This window comes from Enhydra lutris, unplaced genomic scaffold (assembly GCF_002288905.1).
Source record: "Enhydra lutris kenyoni isolate GAN:26980312 unplaced genomic scaffold, ASM228890v2 scaffoldscaffold45, whole genome shotgun sequence".
Classification (NCBI taxonomy): Eukaryota; Metazoa; Chordata; class Mammalia; order Carnivora; family Mustelidae; genus Enhydra; species Enhydra lutris.
In genome coordinates, this window is record NW_019154129.1 from 3,178,316 (window position 1) to 3,194,041 (window position 15,726).

The 15,726-nt window shown below is 52.5% G+C and overlaps 1 protein-coding gene across 1 annotated transcript in view; it reads right to left on the reverse strand.

Annotated features, from left to right (window-relative positions):
* The window catches only part of LOC111156238 (ATP binding cassette subfamily C member 1), a 131,608-nt gene that overhangs the window by 73,103 nt on the left and 42,779 nt on the right, over positions 1-15,726 (reverse strand). Inside the window, exons 4-5 of the mRNA XM_022516989.1 lie at positions 12,524-12,661; positions 10,921-11,046 (exon numbers count right to left, since the gene is read on the reverse strand). Coding sequence (XP_022372697.1) covers positions 10,921-11,046; positions 12,524-12,661 — 264 coding nt within the window. The remainder of the gene's footprint in view (positions 1-10,920; positions 11,047-12,523; positions 12,662-15,726) is intronic.

The following is a 15,726-nucleotide window of genomic DNA, read 5'->3' on the forward strand; positions in this document are numbered from 1 at the left end:
AACCTTACGAGTGTGGGAATTACTATTATTCCTGTTTCATTCGTTCATTCAACATGTATTTTCTGAGCACCTGCTACATGCCCAGCACCATGTATATAAACCTGAGCAGACACAACCCCCCAGGCCTGCAGTGCACCAGAGTAACAATAACACCTGCTAACTTCTGTACTGGCTAACTCTGCTGTAAGTGCTTTACACACATGATCTCATGTAATCTTTGCAACCACCCTAGGAAGTAGTTAAAAGCATCATCCTCATTTTGGAGTTAAAGAAACAGAAGAGCAGAGGGATGGAATGGTCTTGCCAGGCTCCCCCCGCTGGAAGCAGAGGACACAGACGGCAAGTCCCTAACAGGCTTCAGAAAGAGACATTAATCAAATGGTCCTGTGAGCAAACACACAACCTCAACTGCCATGAGGATCGTCCCCTGAAGCTAGGTCAGTGTACCAGTGAGGTCACAGGTATCTTAGTGAGATCACAGCAAGAGAGCCGATAAGCGGATGGGGGCTGATCCAGGAGATGAAGGTCAGAGAAAGCGTCCCTAAGCTGGTGTGTGAAAACTGAGGAGAGGAAAACGAGGAAAGGGGGAGAGCAAGGCGGTCTCAGCACCAAGAGTGTGTATGTGCAAAGGTCCTGTGGCAGAAGTGGCAGAAGGGGGCATAACCCACTCTGGGAACCAAGAAGGGGCTGAGAAGTCTATACTGGAGGCCATGTAAGGGATTCTGGTCTTCATCCCAAGGGCAAAGGCAAGTCATCAACATATTCCAAGCAAGCTCTCACAGAACCTATTTCCCAGAGACACAGAAATGAGCTCCAACAACACACACACACACACACACACACACACCAGGAAAAGGATGTCCACATGGAGCCTCAGAAACCACACACAAGGGCCAACTTTCCACACTGAAAACATTCAGATCTATATTGTAAAATATATGCTTTAGTCAAGGGGGGGAGGGTCACCATGCAGCAATGAGGTCTCTAATAGAGGAGGCTGCTCCATGTTCCAGCATTTTTTCAGAGACAGCCTTGGAAACACACAAACACACACATTCTGCCAGAGTGGTTTTCCATCCAGGCTGTAGGTGCTTTAAAAGTAACACCGTACCTGGTCCCCACCTCCCGGAGTCTAATCAAGCTGGTCTGGGGTGAGACCAAGACATCAAGTTTTTATGTTTGCTTTTCGCTCCCAGAGTCTCCCTGGCAAAGCGGCTTGGCAGGAAATGTCCCAGATAAGCCTCCACTGTCTTCTCACACCTGTTACCACGGAAGATAAAGCCATGTGGAGTTAAAAGGCCTCAGCCACAACTAGAAGCGGCTCCGAACTTGCCCCAAAAAGGATGAAGGGAGCTGCCATCAGGCCAGTAAGGAGAAATGACTGTGACCATCATGTCTGATTAAAGACACAATCTCACAATGACACCAGGGGGAAAAAAGGGCAACCCCTTGGTGTCGTTCATGCAAAGACGCACGTGAACCAAGCCACCGTCTTAGAAAACAGAGAAAGGGCAGGAGCCAAGCGTGTTTCCCACCTTTTCTAAATGAACTTCACCAGAGGGTGACCAAAGAGAGAAAAGGGAAATGTCTTTGCATAGAATCAGTCCAGCCGGGGCAACTGGAAGGCTCAGTTGGTTAAACCTCCAACTCTTGATTTTGGCTCAGGTCCATGACCTCAGGGTTGTGAGATTGAGCCCCTCGTCGGGCTCTCTGCTGGACACGGAGCGTGGTTGAGATTCTCTCTCTCTCCCTCTCCTCTGTCCCTCCGCCACCGCCAAAATACAGTCCAGCTAATAAGCAAAGAATGAATGACAGAACATTAAGACAATGGGCCATTTTGCAACCGCAGTGGATTACTAGAATACTCGGTGATACCCAATGATTACTATGAATGCTTTTAGGCCAGAGAGTGGGGTCACCATTGGGCTGTTTAAAATCCTTATCTTTCAGACAGTCTCACTGGGAGAGGTGGGTGGAGGGCACACAGGAATTCTATTCATGCAACCTTTGCTAAGCCGAGTTTATTTCCAAATAAAAAGTTACTAAACGTGTTTAACTCCCCGGCTTTCAGAGACAGGTACTGAAGTACTTACACAGGGAGGTGCAGGACAAAGGCAGTCTACGGCTGTCTGTTACACGCTGCTGCCTACTTCCGTATACGTGTGCAAGCTTCCAGAAAAAGCTAAACGAGAAGCTTCCCTATGGACAAAAACACGCATCCTGGGCCCAGAACCACCGGGCTCCACGCAGGGACCAGAAGGGTGTCAGGAGGCTCCCAGCCCCACCTGCACCAGAGTCCAGCCTAGAAAACCCGTTGAACACCCACTCCAGACCAGCTCAGATCAGTGCCTGTGAGCTTGGGCCCTGGCCTCAGGAGATTTTTAATAAAGCAAGCAGGTGCTGTCTGCCTCAAAGACCTGTGTTCCAGACCAACCTAAAGGACAGTGAGTTCAGACTTTGGAGCCCGAGTTCAAATCCTTGGGAGGCCATTTTCTCACTGAATGAGGCGGGGCAAGTGCCTCCAGCTTGAAGCCTCGGTTTTGGAATCTGGGAGACAGGGAGCGGTACGTCAGCTGCTCAGCCTACTCACGCGACTACAAGGAGGGACAAATGACTGAGTCCACAGGACTGTGCTGTAAGGTGGAGCTTTTCCAACCCAGCATGGCAACATTATTCGTGGAGGAGGCGGCGGCGGCGGCATTTGCTCAGGAGGCTGGTGGTGGATGGGTTATCATGTCAATCTCGAATACACCTGGACTGTAGCCCGATTCCACCCCAGGGTGAAAAGGTGGGGTTCCAGTGGGGAAGGGGAAATGGAAGGGGGTGGGGCACAGCCGACAATGACTCATTTATTTCTTAAGCAAATATTTAGGGAGGGCCTGCTTAGATGCCAAGAGGTGGCTGGGGACCAGACAAGACGGAGAGGTCCCCACCTGATACGCTTCCCACCTGGGATGGACAATTAGCAAAATGATAAATGATAAAAATGATAAAATATTTAAGTATCAACAGGAGAGCCACAACGAAGAAGAAAAATGAAGGTGCCAGAGAGAGATGGGGGCCGGGGGCTTGCTTACACGAGAGGCAGCAAACAGCAAGGAGATCAGAGAGGGAGGCTCCCAATCCCAGTCCTGCCACTTACCAGCTACGGGACCTCAGCCAAGTTACCTGGCGAGGAGACTGAACAAGATGGAACATGTGAAGATTCCTTAGAATAGTACCTGGCACAGGGTGACAGCTGGAAGAAGCGGTAGTAATGGTATTAATACTAAATCTGAAACAGTAACGATAACGTCTTCTGCTTCTCGCAGCCCCCGGCACACCGAGCACCGAACCAGATGCTTTCCACGAGGGCTGGCAGAGAGACGCCCACGGGCTGGCTGCGTGTCAGGAAGCTGCGACTGGCACATGGTGATCATGGCTCACTCACACCTGTCCATGTCTGCTTCCGAGCCCCGACGGCAGAGGGGAGTAGCCACAGCACGAGCTACGTGGTCGACAAAGCCTAAGTATTTACCGTCTGGCTCGCTACAGAGAGAGCTGGTTAAGCTCTGCTTCTGCCAGAGCTCCCAACACCCTGAAACAGGGACTACTAAGGCATAAAACCAGGGCTCAAACGACGGCCGTCTGCCTCCAAACCCGGGCTTCTCTCACTCTCGGCTTCAACATGCAGAGTCGCTGTGCGAGTTACAGACCTTGCACAGAGATGCCCGGCAGTGGGGCAGGTCGGGGCTGAGAGGCAGCCCGTGCCCATCTCAAGACTCCAAGTCCCATGCCTGTGAGGGGCTGCGTCAGCCCGAAGGACGCAGGGCCAGGCCCAAAGTCAGCCGCCCACACAAGCGGGGTGCGATGTCTTTTTCTCATTCGCAAGGGTACAATGTTTTTTTCTCATTCACCACGAGCCCCACTGCAAACAGCCCGGTGTTAGGCATATGCACAAAGGAGAGGTCCCCAAATCCTGGCATTCTCTCAAAATCAGGCACCTCCAGCCGTGGAGCAGGACCGAAGCAACCTTCCGATTATGGAATTGAAGGCGAGTTCATTCCTTCTCCACCCTCCTGGATACAAATGGAGTCTGTACCCATGAGACTGTAAGAAACAACGGCCCAGAGGGAAAAGATTCATCCTCAACTCTGGCCAGGAAAAATCCCAGCTGCTGCGAGAAAATTCCCCCGGCAAATGCAATGAGATCGCGTTATTTATAAGAACATTTCACAGTTTCTAATTTGCATGCTCCAAGAGCTTTGTCCAATTCGCCTCCTCCCGCCTTTGCTTCCAAATGGGGATTTTCAGATTACGAGAAGCCGTCCTGTCATTCTGACAGAAGGCCCGTGTCGCCAGCGCAGAGAAGGAAATCTCTTAAGGTTGGGAGCTGGTTTCTGGAAGTCCCTACCTGATATCGAAGGCCTTATATGATCACAGACAACTTGAAGTCTGGAGGAGTCAAGAAGTGAAAACTAAAGAAGAAAAACAAAGGGCACGGGTGCTGGATGAGAACCCAGAGAGCATCCCGTTCAACCGAAACCAAGCAGAACATTCTCAAAGCTACCACCTCGGGGCCTCCCAGCCACTGAGGCTGGGGCGGAGCAGCTCCCGTTCCAGCAAGGAGGAGTCTTATTACCAGGCCCCCCATTCACTCAGAAAGGAGAAAGACTCAGACAAGCCTTGGATGAAGTGAAGGGTGGGAAGAAAGTCTGATGTGCGCACCATAGATGGAAAGCCACATTCTTTGGCATCTGTATCTGGCACTCGCCGATTTGGCCATAAACCACGCAGCTTAAACCCATTTGGTACAACAGTCCCAGGCACTGGTTCTTTGAGGACTGATCATTCATTAGCTCACCCCGGGCAGTTTGGGGACCCTGGCTGGCTCCTTCAGCACCGTGGCCTTTTTGTCACATGGTCTCTGGGTCCCCGCACTGCTTTTCTGGCGCTGATTCTGCCGGTTAGCTCACACTCTGCACTGCCTTCACACCCAGCAATAAGGGGTGCGAGATACAGCAGCACGGCTGAGGGCACGGGTGCTCCAATGTGCCCCCCCCATCACCAGCAGCCACGGTGCCTGAGTTGCTGTTAGAAACGCAAAACCTGGGTCCCACCCAAATGTACTGGCACAGACTCGGGGTGGGAATCAGTTGTCCGCGGTTTACCAGGCCTCCCATATGATGCACACCCAAGTGCACTAACCCAGGAGAAGGGCTTTTCATCTTAGGCAAGACCCTCCAGCACTCTGGCGCTCCGTGTTCTCCTCTTACAATGAGGGGAGGCTCACCGTCCTGCCTCACGGAGCTGCTTCGAATGGACTATGTTAAAACAACAGTAACTGGGGCGCCTGGGTGGCTCAGTGGGTTAAAGCCTCTGCCTTCGGCTAAGGTCATGATCCCAGGGTCCTGGGATCGAGCCCCGCATCGGGCTCTCTGCTCAGCAGGGAGCCTGCTCCCCCCCCCCACCGCCCCGCCTGCCTGTCTGCCTACTTGTGATCTCTGTCAAATAAATAAACAAAATCTTTAAAAAAAAAAAAACAACAGTAACAACGCAGATGGTCACCGTCCAGCTCAACCTCCCTCCTGACCCGCCTGCACCTCTGGAAATGCTATAAGTGCCACCAGCCTCTTCGTGTTCCACACACCCTCCTCCTCTCAGCCGGAGGTGGGGGGGGGGGTCCTCCAACCTGAGAGTGTCACTCCCCATGCCGAGAATCCTCCATCGGGTCAAGATCACAAGTTCTCAGGGTGACACCCAGGTCTACCCTTGATTTTGCACGCTCGGCTCCCCAGCCCCTCCAGCCCAACCAAGCAGACCACACAGCTCCCCAGCACCCATGGTTTCCTGCATACAGCTGGGTCTCTGCACATGCTCGGTCCTCTGCCAGGAGGACCTTCCCGTGCAGCCTTGCTGGCCTGACCAATGTCTCTCCTCCGCTGGATGCTAGCCTTGGAGCCCCAGGCTGAGCTGGGAACCTCTCCACCGGGCCCCTGCACCCCCAGCACGTGCCTAGCCTCAGAGCCCACTGGCCAGCCTAGAGCTGTTGGTTTATCTGCCCACTGCCCTCTCCTCGATGGTCAAGTTTGTTCATTTCCGTTCTCAGAGTCTGGCTAAGCACCAAGCCCCACCCCCCACCCCTGGGTCTCGCACAACATGGAACTACTAACGACCAACAGCAGAAGGGGGAAAAGCCTTTGACACCGGGTTTACGATGCTTTCATAAATAGTCCAAGCTCCGCGGCTGCTTCTGGGGTGTGCAGGGCAGAGACAGACCAGGAGGGGCAGCAGGAAACTTTCTGGGGTCCTGGTAATGTTCTAGATCTTAATAGGGACTTGGGGTACTCTTTTGTCAGCAGACATCAAACAGTCACGTCAGATTCAGCAGTTTCACTATATAAATTCTGCTTTAAGAAAATAAAACAGAAATGTTAAACAGATACGGAACTCTTGGCATGGCCAAGTGTTTGGGGGAAGGATACCAAGAATTTCCAAGTTAAGTTTCAGCTACCAAAAAAAAAAAAAAAAAAAAAAAAATCAGGCAGTTGGCTGGCTGGTTGGCTGGCCAGCCGGATCCGTGATGAAGCAAGGTTCCCAAAATGTTAACTGTGAAAGCAGACTGGTGAGTAGATGGGTACTCGCTGTGTCATTCTTTCAACTTTTCTGCAAGTTTGACGTATTCACAGCAAAATACTGGTTGCGGGGGGTTATATTCCTTATTTATGGACAGGGCTAAAAATACCTCTTACAACATATGAGCAAAGGGATTTTCCTAAATGTGCTAAACCAATGCTTTTCAACCCGTGGATCTTATTAAAGTGAGACTCTGATACAGCAGGGCTCAGCTGGCCAAGACACTGCATTTCTTTTTTTTTTTTTTTTAAGATTTTATTTATCTATTCGACAGAGATCAGAAGTAGGCAGAGAGGCAGGCAGAGAGAGAGGGGGAAGCAGGCTCCCCACAGAGCAGAGAACCCGATGCGGGGCTTGATCGCAGGACCCTGAGATCATGACCTGAGCCGAAGGCAGAGGCTTAACCCACTGAGCCACCCAGGTGCCCTGAAGACACTGCATTTCTAACAGCACCTGGGGAACGCTGATACAGCTGGTCCAATGATCCCGCTCTGAGAAGTGGGAGTTTATGCTACTGACCACGTTTGCCCTTGATGTCTCCAAGCGCAAATGGAAACACCTCCTCCCTCCCTCCCACTCCACCCTAAGCAGGAGCCTCCGGGCCTGCAAGCCGAAGGATCATAGGCTGGAGCCAGACAGGAACCCCAGGAGAGCCTGTAAGGCTTGGTCAGCCGCTCCCAGATTCTAGGCAGCTGCAGGCCTGGAGGAGAGAGGGGAGCAGCCCCACCAAAAAACCAAGACCAGAACAGATGTCTGAGTCATGCAAATGGCAGAGGGCCAGCTGGGGCGGACACTGGCTTCGTGACTCAGCTGGAGAGAGCCCAGAGAAGCCCAGTGCTGTCAGCTCCCCCTCCCACAGACCCTGCCTGACCCAGGCCACTCCGGGAGCACAGCTGACTGCCACCTCCAAGAATAAGCAACCTATGACCAAGGCTCTGACCTCAGGAGGGCAGCTGGGGCCAGATTCTCTTCATCTCTGAAGCAAGCCCTGATGATGAAGGGGAGATAGGCAGAGAAAGCACCTAACAGTGTGCTCCTCTCCTCATCACAGGTCTCAGGTCCCTGGGGGAAGGGGCTGCCGAAAGCACCACATGGAGCCTTGACCCATTTCAAGAAGGCAGCACTGAGGTTCTGGAAGGAGGAGGGACTTGCCTGAGGTTACAAATCTAAGTCCTACACCCCGATTCTCAGGCTTCCCAGGCTTCTTCACGACTGGAGTTGCACAGCTGTTTGCTCACCCCATCGATGACTGTCCCTTGTGAGGCCGCAAGCTTCCTGAGGTTACCCCATAAACTGTGCTCCAAATTACGGCCAGACATCATCAGCCACCCCACAAGCTCTTATTATGACCTTGCCCCCACCTAGAGGTGTGGGTTATGTCCCCACCCCTCAAACTCAAGCCGACTTTTGGGATGGCCTCCATCGAGAGAGTGTGGCAGGAGTGACACCATGGGGTGCTGGGACTTGGTCATAAGTGGTGACACAGCTTCCACCCAGCTCTCTGTCTAGGAACACTTGTTCTTAGACGCGCGCCGCCACACTGTGATGTCACCCAGGCCATGAAGATGTGGACTGTCAGACTCCATCAGAGGTTCGGGCTCGGGGCCAGCGCTAACCACCAGACACATGAGCGAGGTTGGCTATTGTTGGGGAGACCCCGCAGGGTTGCTGCCCAGTTGAGCCTGGGCAATGCCCAGGATGAAGAAACCTAAGGATAAACTCCTTTTGTTTTATGGAACCAAATTCAAGGTGCTTTGTTACGGGGTAGCGGATAACCGTAGTGATGCACGAACCACGTCAACTGCACACCCTGCTGTGTCCCCAGAACCATGGAGAGGTTACGACAGATGCTTAATGAATGCTGAAGGGCTAGAGGAAGCCCCGGATCTACCCAACTCCAACCAGAGGCTCCTCTTCCGTGACACCTGTCGCTGCCCCCATCAGACTCAGGATGTAAGTTAGTATCTAACAGTCCCAATCATCTTCTCTAAGCTTCCATTCCTAATTAAAAAAAAAAAAGAATGGCAGGGGACAAGAATCGGGGTGTCCCAGCCCCCTGCAGCCCAGCCTCCAGCTGCCCTGGTGTGGTGAAGCGGCCCTGGCTGCTGGGAACGCAGACAGTACAACAGGAGGAGGAAGCCAGCTCTGCGAGCACCCAGGAAAGAAGCAAAAGGAGCTTTATCCAAATCCCTAGGGGGAACTGGAAATCAGAAACTCCTTCCCCCTGCCCAGGGCATGTGAGACAGTCCCTTCAGGAAGGAGGAATCTCAGGTGTTACAGGGAGTCTGGGAGCCCAGGTAAGATTCGGGTCACCCTGCCAGCTTGTCCGGGACTCAGTTTACCCTCCAAGCAGAGCAGGGTCTGTGGCCACTCAGGCGGGTATGACTTGTTCTGTGTGCCCACCAGCTCCACAGCACGGCCTGACATCTAATCAAAGTTTCCTGACGGGGACACGCCATGGCCAAACATCCACACCCACACACGAACACTTGGCCCGGGAGACCTGACAGCCATAGCCCTCTGAGCCTCTCCTTCGTGCCAGGCGTGAGCTGGGATCCAGTGGGTGTCCCAGGCATGGCTGCTGCCCTCAATAACTTTATACACATGTACAAGAACACATGCACACACGTGTAAGAACACATGAACACACACATGCACCCACATATTTTCATGCAGACGAACACAAATGTGTCACATGTAGACGCACCAACATGCATGCACACACACACACACTGCACATTTCTCCAGCACTGCTCCTCTTCGATCAGGGAAGTCCAAGAATGGGGCCTCTCGGAACACACACCGGGACACGGGTTTCTAACAAACACGGTGGCAAGGGTCAACCTCCTCCGAGCAGACTCCCCACAGGTGCCTCCATCACCCACGAAGGCAGCCTCAGCCCCTTGCTGAGGTGCAGGCCAAGCCCAGAGGAGCCACAGCAGCTGAAAACTGCTCTGGCTGCAATTTGCCCAGTTAACAGTTGACTAACCATGAACAAAGCATCAAATAAATGCTCCAAAGTCTCCCCTCCCACTCAGAACAAAATCCAATGGCTCATGTGACTACAGGCCACTGTCCCCACCTGTGGGATGCCTTGTCTTAGCCGTGTCTGGCCTCTCGCTGCTCCAGCCACACTGGCCTCTCCTGCTGCTCCCTTGACATTTCACAGCAGCTCCTGCCCCAGGGCCTGTGCACTTGCCACCCCTTTGCCTGGACCACTCTTCCTCTGGGCATGTGCTCGGCTCGAGCCCTCGCTCCAGAGAGGTTTCATGAGGGAGGCCTCCTTTGATGGCTCCTATCACATCAAAACTGCCCATGACCTTCAAACAACATATCCATTTCCTGTCCATGCTTTCTTCTCCTTCTTAGGATTTACTGCCACCTGACCGACAATACTTGGCTCCTGGGTTACTCCTTGTCCACCATCTCCTAACTCACCCCCATAACAACACAGGCCTCAGGTGGGCAAGAACTGCTTTACTCACTGCCAGAGCCCTGCGCCCAACCTGGAACGGGGCACTGGGTGGAGAGGAAGGAAAAGAGGGAAACAGAGCAAGAACAGAGGTAGGAGCAGCCAAGGACTACGTTCCCTTTTATTCTACCAGCAGGAAGACTGGCCCTACCGCCACCATCCCGCTCATATCCGCAGGTACATAACGGATTTCCCTGTGCCTCAAACTCACAGGACAGACCAACTCAAATCCCCTCAGGGGCCAGGCACAGACCGTAAAAGGAAGCAAGACTATATAATGCAAAAGGGAGTGGTGGGGATTGTGGTAAGGTAGGGCTACACGTCTCCCAGCTGAGGTCAACTGCTGCTGTGGGGAATAGTGGTCCTAATACTGCCAGAACTCCTCATTTTTCTAGAAAAACCGCACAGTTAGAATTTCTGACAAATTTTCCAGCTTTTAAATGTTTGCTCACATGTTCTAAAGTCACTATGGAAACCAAATGAGAAAACCTACCAGCCTGCAAGACACAGCTGTTTACAATTATGAATCAGATAAGTGATTATGAATTATTATGACTAGATTATGAATTATTATGAATTGTTATTATAAATCGACAATTATTAATTATTCAATTATCAATCATTAAGTGCCCCTAGCCACAGCTAGGCTCTGTTTTTCCATCAGTAGAGTGGGACGATGATACACCCTCTCTCTGCGCCTTTGGGGAAGATGAAATGAGATCCCAGACAGACAACGCTGGCCCGAAACAGAGAGCTAATCCACATGAGCTGGCGCAGGGCAGTATTTTTCCTCACACGCGCACACACACGCACATGTCTCTGACCACACTTACGGGGTCGTGGATGGTTTCAGAGAACAGGGGTGGTCGGTCTGAGAAGCAGGACAGCACGAGCTGCATCAGCACGAGGGAAAAGTAAATGTAGAAAGTGACATCGCGAAACACGTCGATTTCAGCATCCTAAACGTGAGCCGAGGGAAGAGGAAGAGAAGGTCACTTTCTGGAAGCAGCCTACAGAGGCCGGGGGCAGCGGGCTGCAGACCCAGGAACAAGGTCTCCTGCCCTGAGCCACCTCCCCCAGCAGGAGAGAAGCGGTTACACCACGGTGCGGTCCCCGATGTCCGGTGAGGGTGGCCAACATGCTGAAGGGAGGCTCCGGAATGGGAGTGAAGCATGCCCACAGTCAGGGCCTGGGTCTCCTTGTACTGGCCCCCGGATGCTACCAACTCTCTCGACCTTTCTGCACTTTGATCTCTAAAAACGGATGGGTGGCTCTCAATAGGGGCGGGGAGGAGCGGGGAGACACCGCCCAGGGAACACCTGGTAGTTGCCAGGGACACTTTTGCTCACCGTTGACTTGGGCACTGCTCCTGGCACCCAGTGGGTGGTGGCCAGGGATGCCACCCCACCCCACCCCAAACAGCCTACAAAGGTCAGGAGAGCCCCTCACAACAAAGATGTCTCCAGCCCAAAATGTCAATTAGCGCTGAGGCTCAGAAACCCCGTGGGAGTAATTCTGAGCAGTTAATAGGATTACTCATGGGAAAAAAAAAAAAAAAAAAACTTAGTCCCTGCCTGGCACCTCGGAAACATGACCTCAAGAAATGTCAGCTGCTCTCAGTGCTAAAGATGGTCTGTCCCAAACACTGCAGGTGCTTCATCAACGTTCAGTGACCCGAGGAGCTTGAAGGTGGCGGAGGACAGCAGGGTAGCAGCTGATAAAGCACGCCCTTCTGGCTTCCAGGAGTGGCATATGGCAGCAACTAGAACCACTTCTTAGCCAGTGTTAGCTGATGGCACCGAGGTAACGCGGGGACAGGTATTGGGCTCCATGGGGGGGGCAGGGGAGCAGCTGCTCTGCAAATACCACTCTGCACTGAGCTCTGTTCCAGACTGACAGCATCTAGAGGCAACCTGCCTTGCGGTTTACTGAGGACAGAGGCTCAGAGGGTGGTGTGCATTTGTCTGTGGCTCCCACCCCTGGAGAACCCACACGGGCCCCTGAAGCTACACAGATAAATAGGGCCCTAAGGAAAGAAAGTTGTAGAACAAAGGCAGTATGAACTGGGGAAATCCCTGGTAAAGAAGCTGGGCCCAGGTAGCACCCATCCTCTGGTTCCCATGGCAACATGTGATTTCCACCTAAGCTAGAAGGAGCAAACATCTCTTCCAAGGGGCCGCTGCAGGAAGATGTGGAATAAGGCCACCACTTACCTCTTTTTTTTTTTTTTTTAAAGATTTTATTTATTTATTTGACAGAGAGAGATCACAAATAGGCAGAGAGGCAGGCAGAGAGAGAGGAAGGGAAGCAGGAAGCAGGCTCCCCACTGAGCAGAGAGCCTGAAGTGAGGCTCGATCCCAGGACCCTGGGATCATGACCTGAGCCGAAGGCAGAGGCTTTAACCCACTGAGCCACCCAGGCGCCCCAACCACTTACCTCTTTTAAGGCAGCCATGATTTTGGATCTGAAGATGGCAAGGGCACACAGTAGGGCTACAACCCAGAAAGTTAGCATGATCCCCGAGGACTGGACTCCTTTTCTTCTCTCGAGTTGAATTAAAAAGGTAGCAAGCAGCTGCGAGAGAGAAGCATGCAAGGGAGTTGTCAGAAGACCAGGGCTCAGGACCCCACCGTCCCGGCACACGGCAGTCCTGGAGTACGGCTGCCCTCAGCTCAGTCGTGCCAAAAAACAGGCCGGCAAGGACCCGGCTCCAGTGCCAGGCTTGCTCTCGCCTTGCTGGGGACCCTGGAAAAGCCACTGATGTCCTCGGAGCCTCCGCTGCCTCACCTGTGAGAGAGAGAGGACCACAGCACCTCACGTGACAGCGGCGGGAATCTCGGGACACCGTGTGTAGATCCGGGATAGGACGACGACGTCGGGGAGCAGCTCAGTTTACAAGAGAGAGGTACACTTTTTCCAGAATGAATGGGCACTGCTGAGTGGCCATAAAACTTTATTTTAAAAACGGGCAGTGGGCCGACCCTTCCTTTACAGGTGGACAGACCTATGTTGAATTCCCAGGCCTGACAGACTAATTCTCCTCCCTCGGGGAACAGTGAGGACTGCGCTCCTTCCTAAGGGGATGAAGGTTTCGTCATCTGCCTCCATCTATACATCTCATCTGCAGGGGACTTTGTTAGAATGACAGCAGGCGGGGGAGGCTGGGGTTTTATTTCATTCCTGATACCTGACGCTATTACTCCATGTCGCAGATGACTTAACGATCAGGGAGAGAAAATAAGCGGTAAGACCTCTTTTTCTCAAAAGAAGGAGAAAGGCCACAGTCATTCCCCCGAGAAGCAGAGCTGGCCTCCCGAGGCCCATCCCCCAAGCCAGTCATGAACCAGGCTTCTGAGGAGCTAAAGGTCACCCATGACACCTGCCTTTACTCCCCAGAAGCACATCCGTCTGTCTGTCCTCATTCATCCTCCTTGGGGGGCCCCCCATCTCCCTCCCTCGCCACATTTAATCCATCAGCAACTCACACTGGCTCTGCCACCAGGGCTGGTCCTCAGTTCACCCACTCCTCCCCCTGGCCCCGGCCCCCTCCCCTCATACTGGGTGACCCTATGGGCCCCCCACAGCCCCAACAATCCAATCCACTCTCCACTCAGAGGCCACACTCGGCTTTTCAATGCACAGAGCCAGGCATGCCACACCCTTGCTCCAAACTTCTCCCTTTTAGGATTCGGGGTTTTAACCTGGGGTCAAGGACAGGCTGCAGCTAGAACCCAGAGGTCCATGAACTTGGACGGAAAAACAATCACATCTTCACGTTCCCGCAAATCAGCGCGGCCGGTCACTGAGTGGAGGCAACACACCGCACGGCATGAGCAGGACCTGGGGCTCTGTCACTAGAAATCGTGCCTGCAAACACGTAGCTGAAGCTCTCTCCCACGATCGCATGTGATCATCACGACTTGAAAATTACAGGGGCAGCCTACCCGCTCGTAGGTCTTCATACGAAATGTATGTATATTTTTACTTTGTTTTTTTAATCTTTTGCTAACTGTGTTTAAGTACAGTTCGTCTCCCAAACCCAGGGCCCTGCAACTGGACGATGGGAAAACGACATGGGGCAAAGCCACACCATCAAACAGACGGAGCAACTTAAAAACTTGGACACTCGCAAGGCGGCTGAACTGCCGGTCTGAGAAGTCAGCCACACACAGCCCCAGCCAGCACAGTGCGTTCACGTGACATTCTGGAAAAGGCAAAGTGATAGGGGCAGAGAACACGCCCGCGGTTGCCAGGGCACGGGGGTGTGGAGGGAGGGGCTGACCACAAAGCAGGGGCAAGCCAGAGGGAACATTTTTAGGGCGATGGGGCAGTCCTAGATCTCAACCAACCGAGGAGCTGGTAGTTACATGGCAATGTGGGTTTATCACAACTCATGAACTTTCATTTTGTTAAAAAAGTGAATTTTACTATATTTAAATTATGCCTCAAGTAAAAACACAGACGCAATCACAAAATCTTCACATATGATATGTGTGTGTGATTCATCTTCTTGTGAGCCTTTGTATTTATGTGAGGAACATAATCCTCAGACCTGACTGGCAAAGGAGAAAAGGGCCCATGGCACAAAAAAAAGCTTTAGAACCCAAGTTTGGGAATGCAAAACAAAACAAAACCCACTCACCCTGAAGCTCCAGGTCCTGCGGGGTCAGCCCTCTGCCCTTCTTGCCATCCTCACTCCCCACTTCTCCTTAATCCCTCTCCCTCAGCCACACAGACCAACCCCTTCATTTCTCTGACCCCAGGACTTCTGCACATGCTCTTCTCGCCAACTGGACAGTACTCTGCCCCCAGCCTCTTCAACTTTTTAACATCTTGCTCACCGCTCAGCCTCAGCTCCATCACCCCTTCTTCCCTAGCCCCCAGACCAAACACATTCGCCAAACTTCACCCCTATGACACTTCGCACAAGAGCAAACACTTTGTGCATTTTGGGGGAATCATTCGTTGAGTATCTGTTTGCACAACCAGGCATAGACTCCACGAGGACAGGGACTGTGTCTGTCCTATCTCCAATTCCTGGCATACAGTAAAAATACAAATATATCTGTGGACTGCTCTCATCCCATACTCCTGCCCCCAGGGATGTACATAGACTCTCACTGTAGCATGAACAGAAGGGCTGTTCCTTTACTCTGTCATGGAGCCCACAGGGGAAGAGAGATTCTGAGGATCTCACAGACCAGGTCACCTCTTAGCCAGCTCAGAGCCTCAAACAGCATAAAGCCCAGTGACCCTCAGCCCATCACACCTGTGAACCCAGCATCACAGACATACTTGTCAATAAAGAATCAGAAGACCAGGAACAGGAAAAATTGGGGAGTATGAACCACTCCAGCCAAAACTAGTTTACCTTTACACCTTCTTGCCCAAACGTTCAGACCAGGAAAGTCAAGCTCTCCATTTCCTAACACCCTTGACATATTTATGGAGTGCTTATGGCACGCTAGACATGGTGCCCAGCTATGGGGACACAGAGGTGAACAAAGCCCACGGGGAGAGCCAGGTATTGGCAAAGAACCCCACCAACGGTGGAGCAGGCACTGGGGTGTGAACCCGGTTCTACCACAAACTGGCTGTGTGACCTTGGGTCAGTTCCTCCACTTCTCAGTGCTTCAACG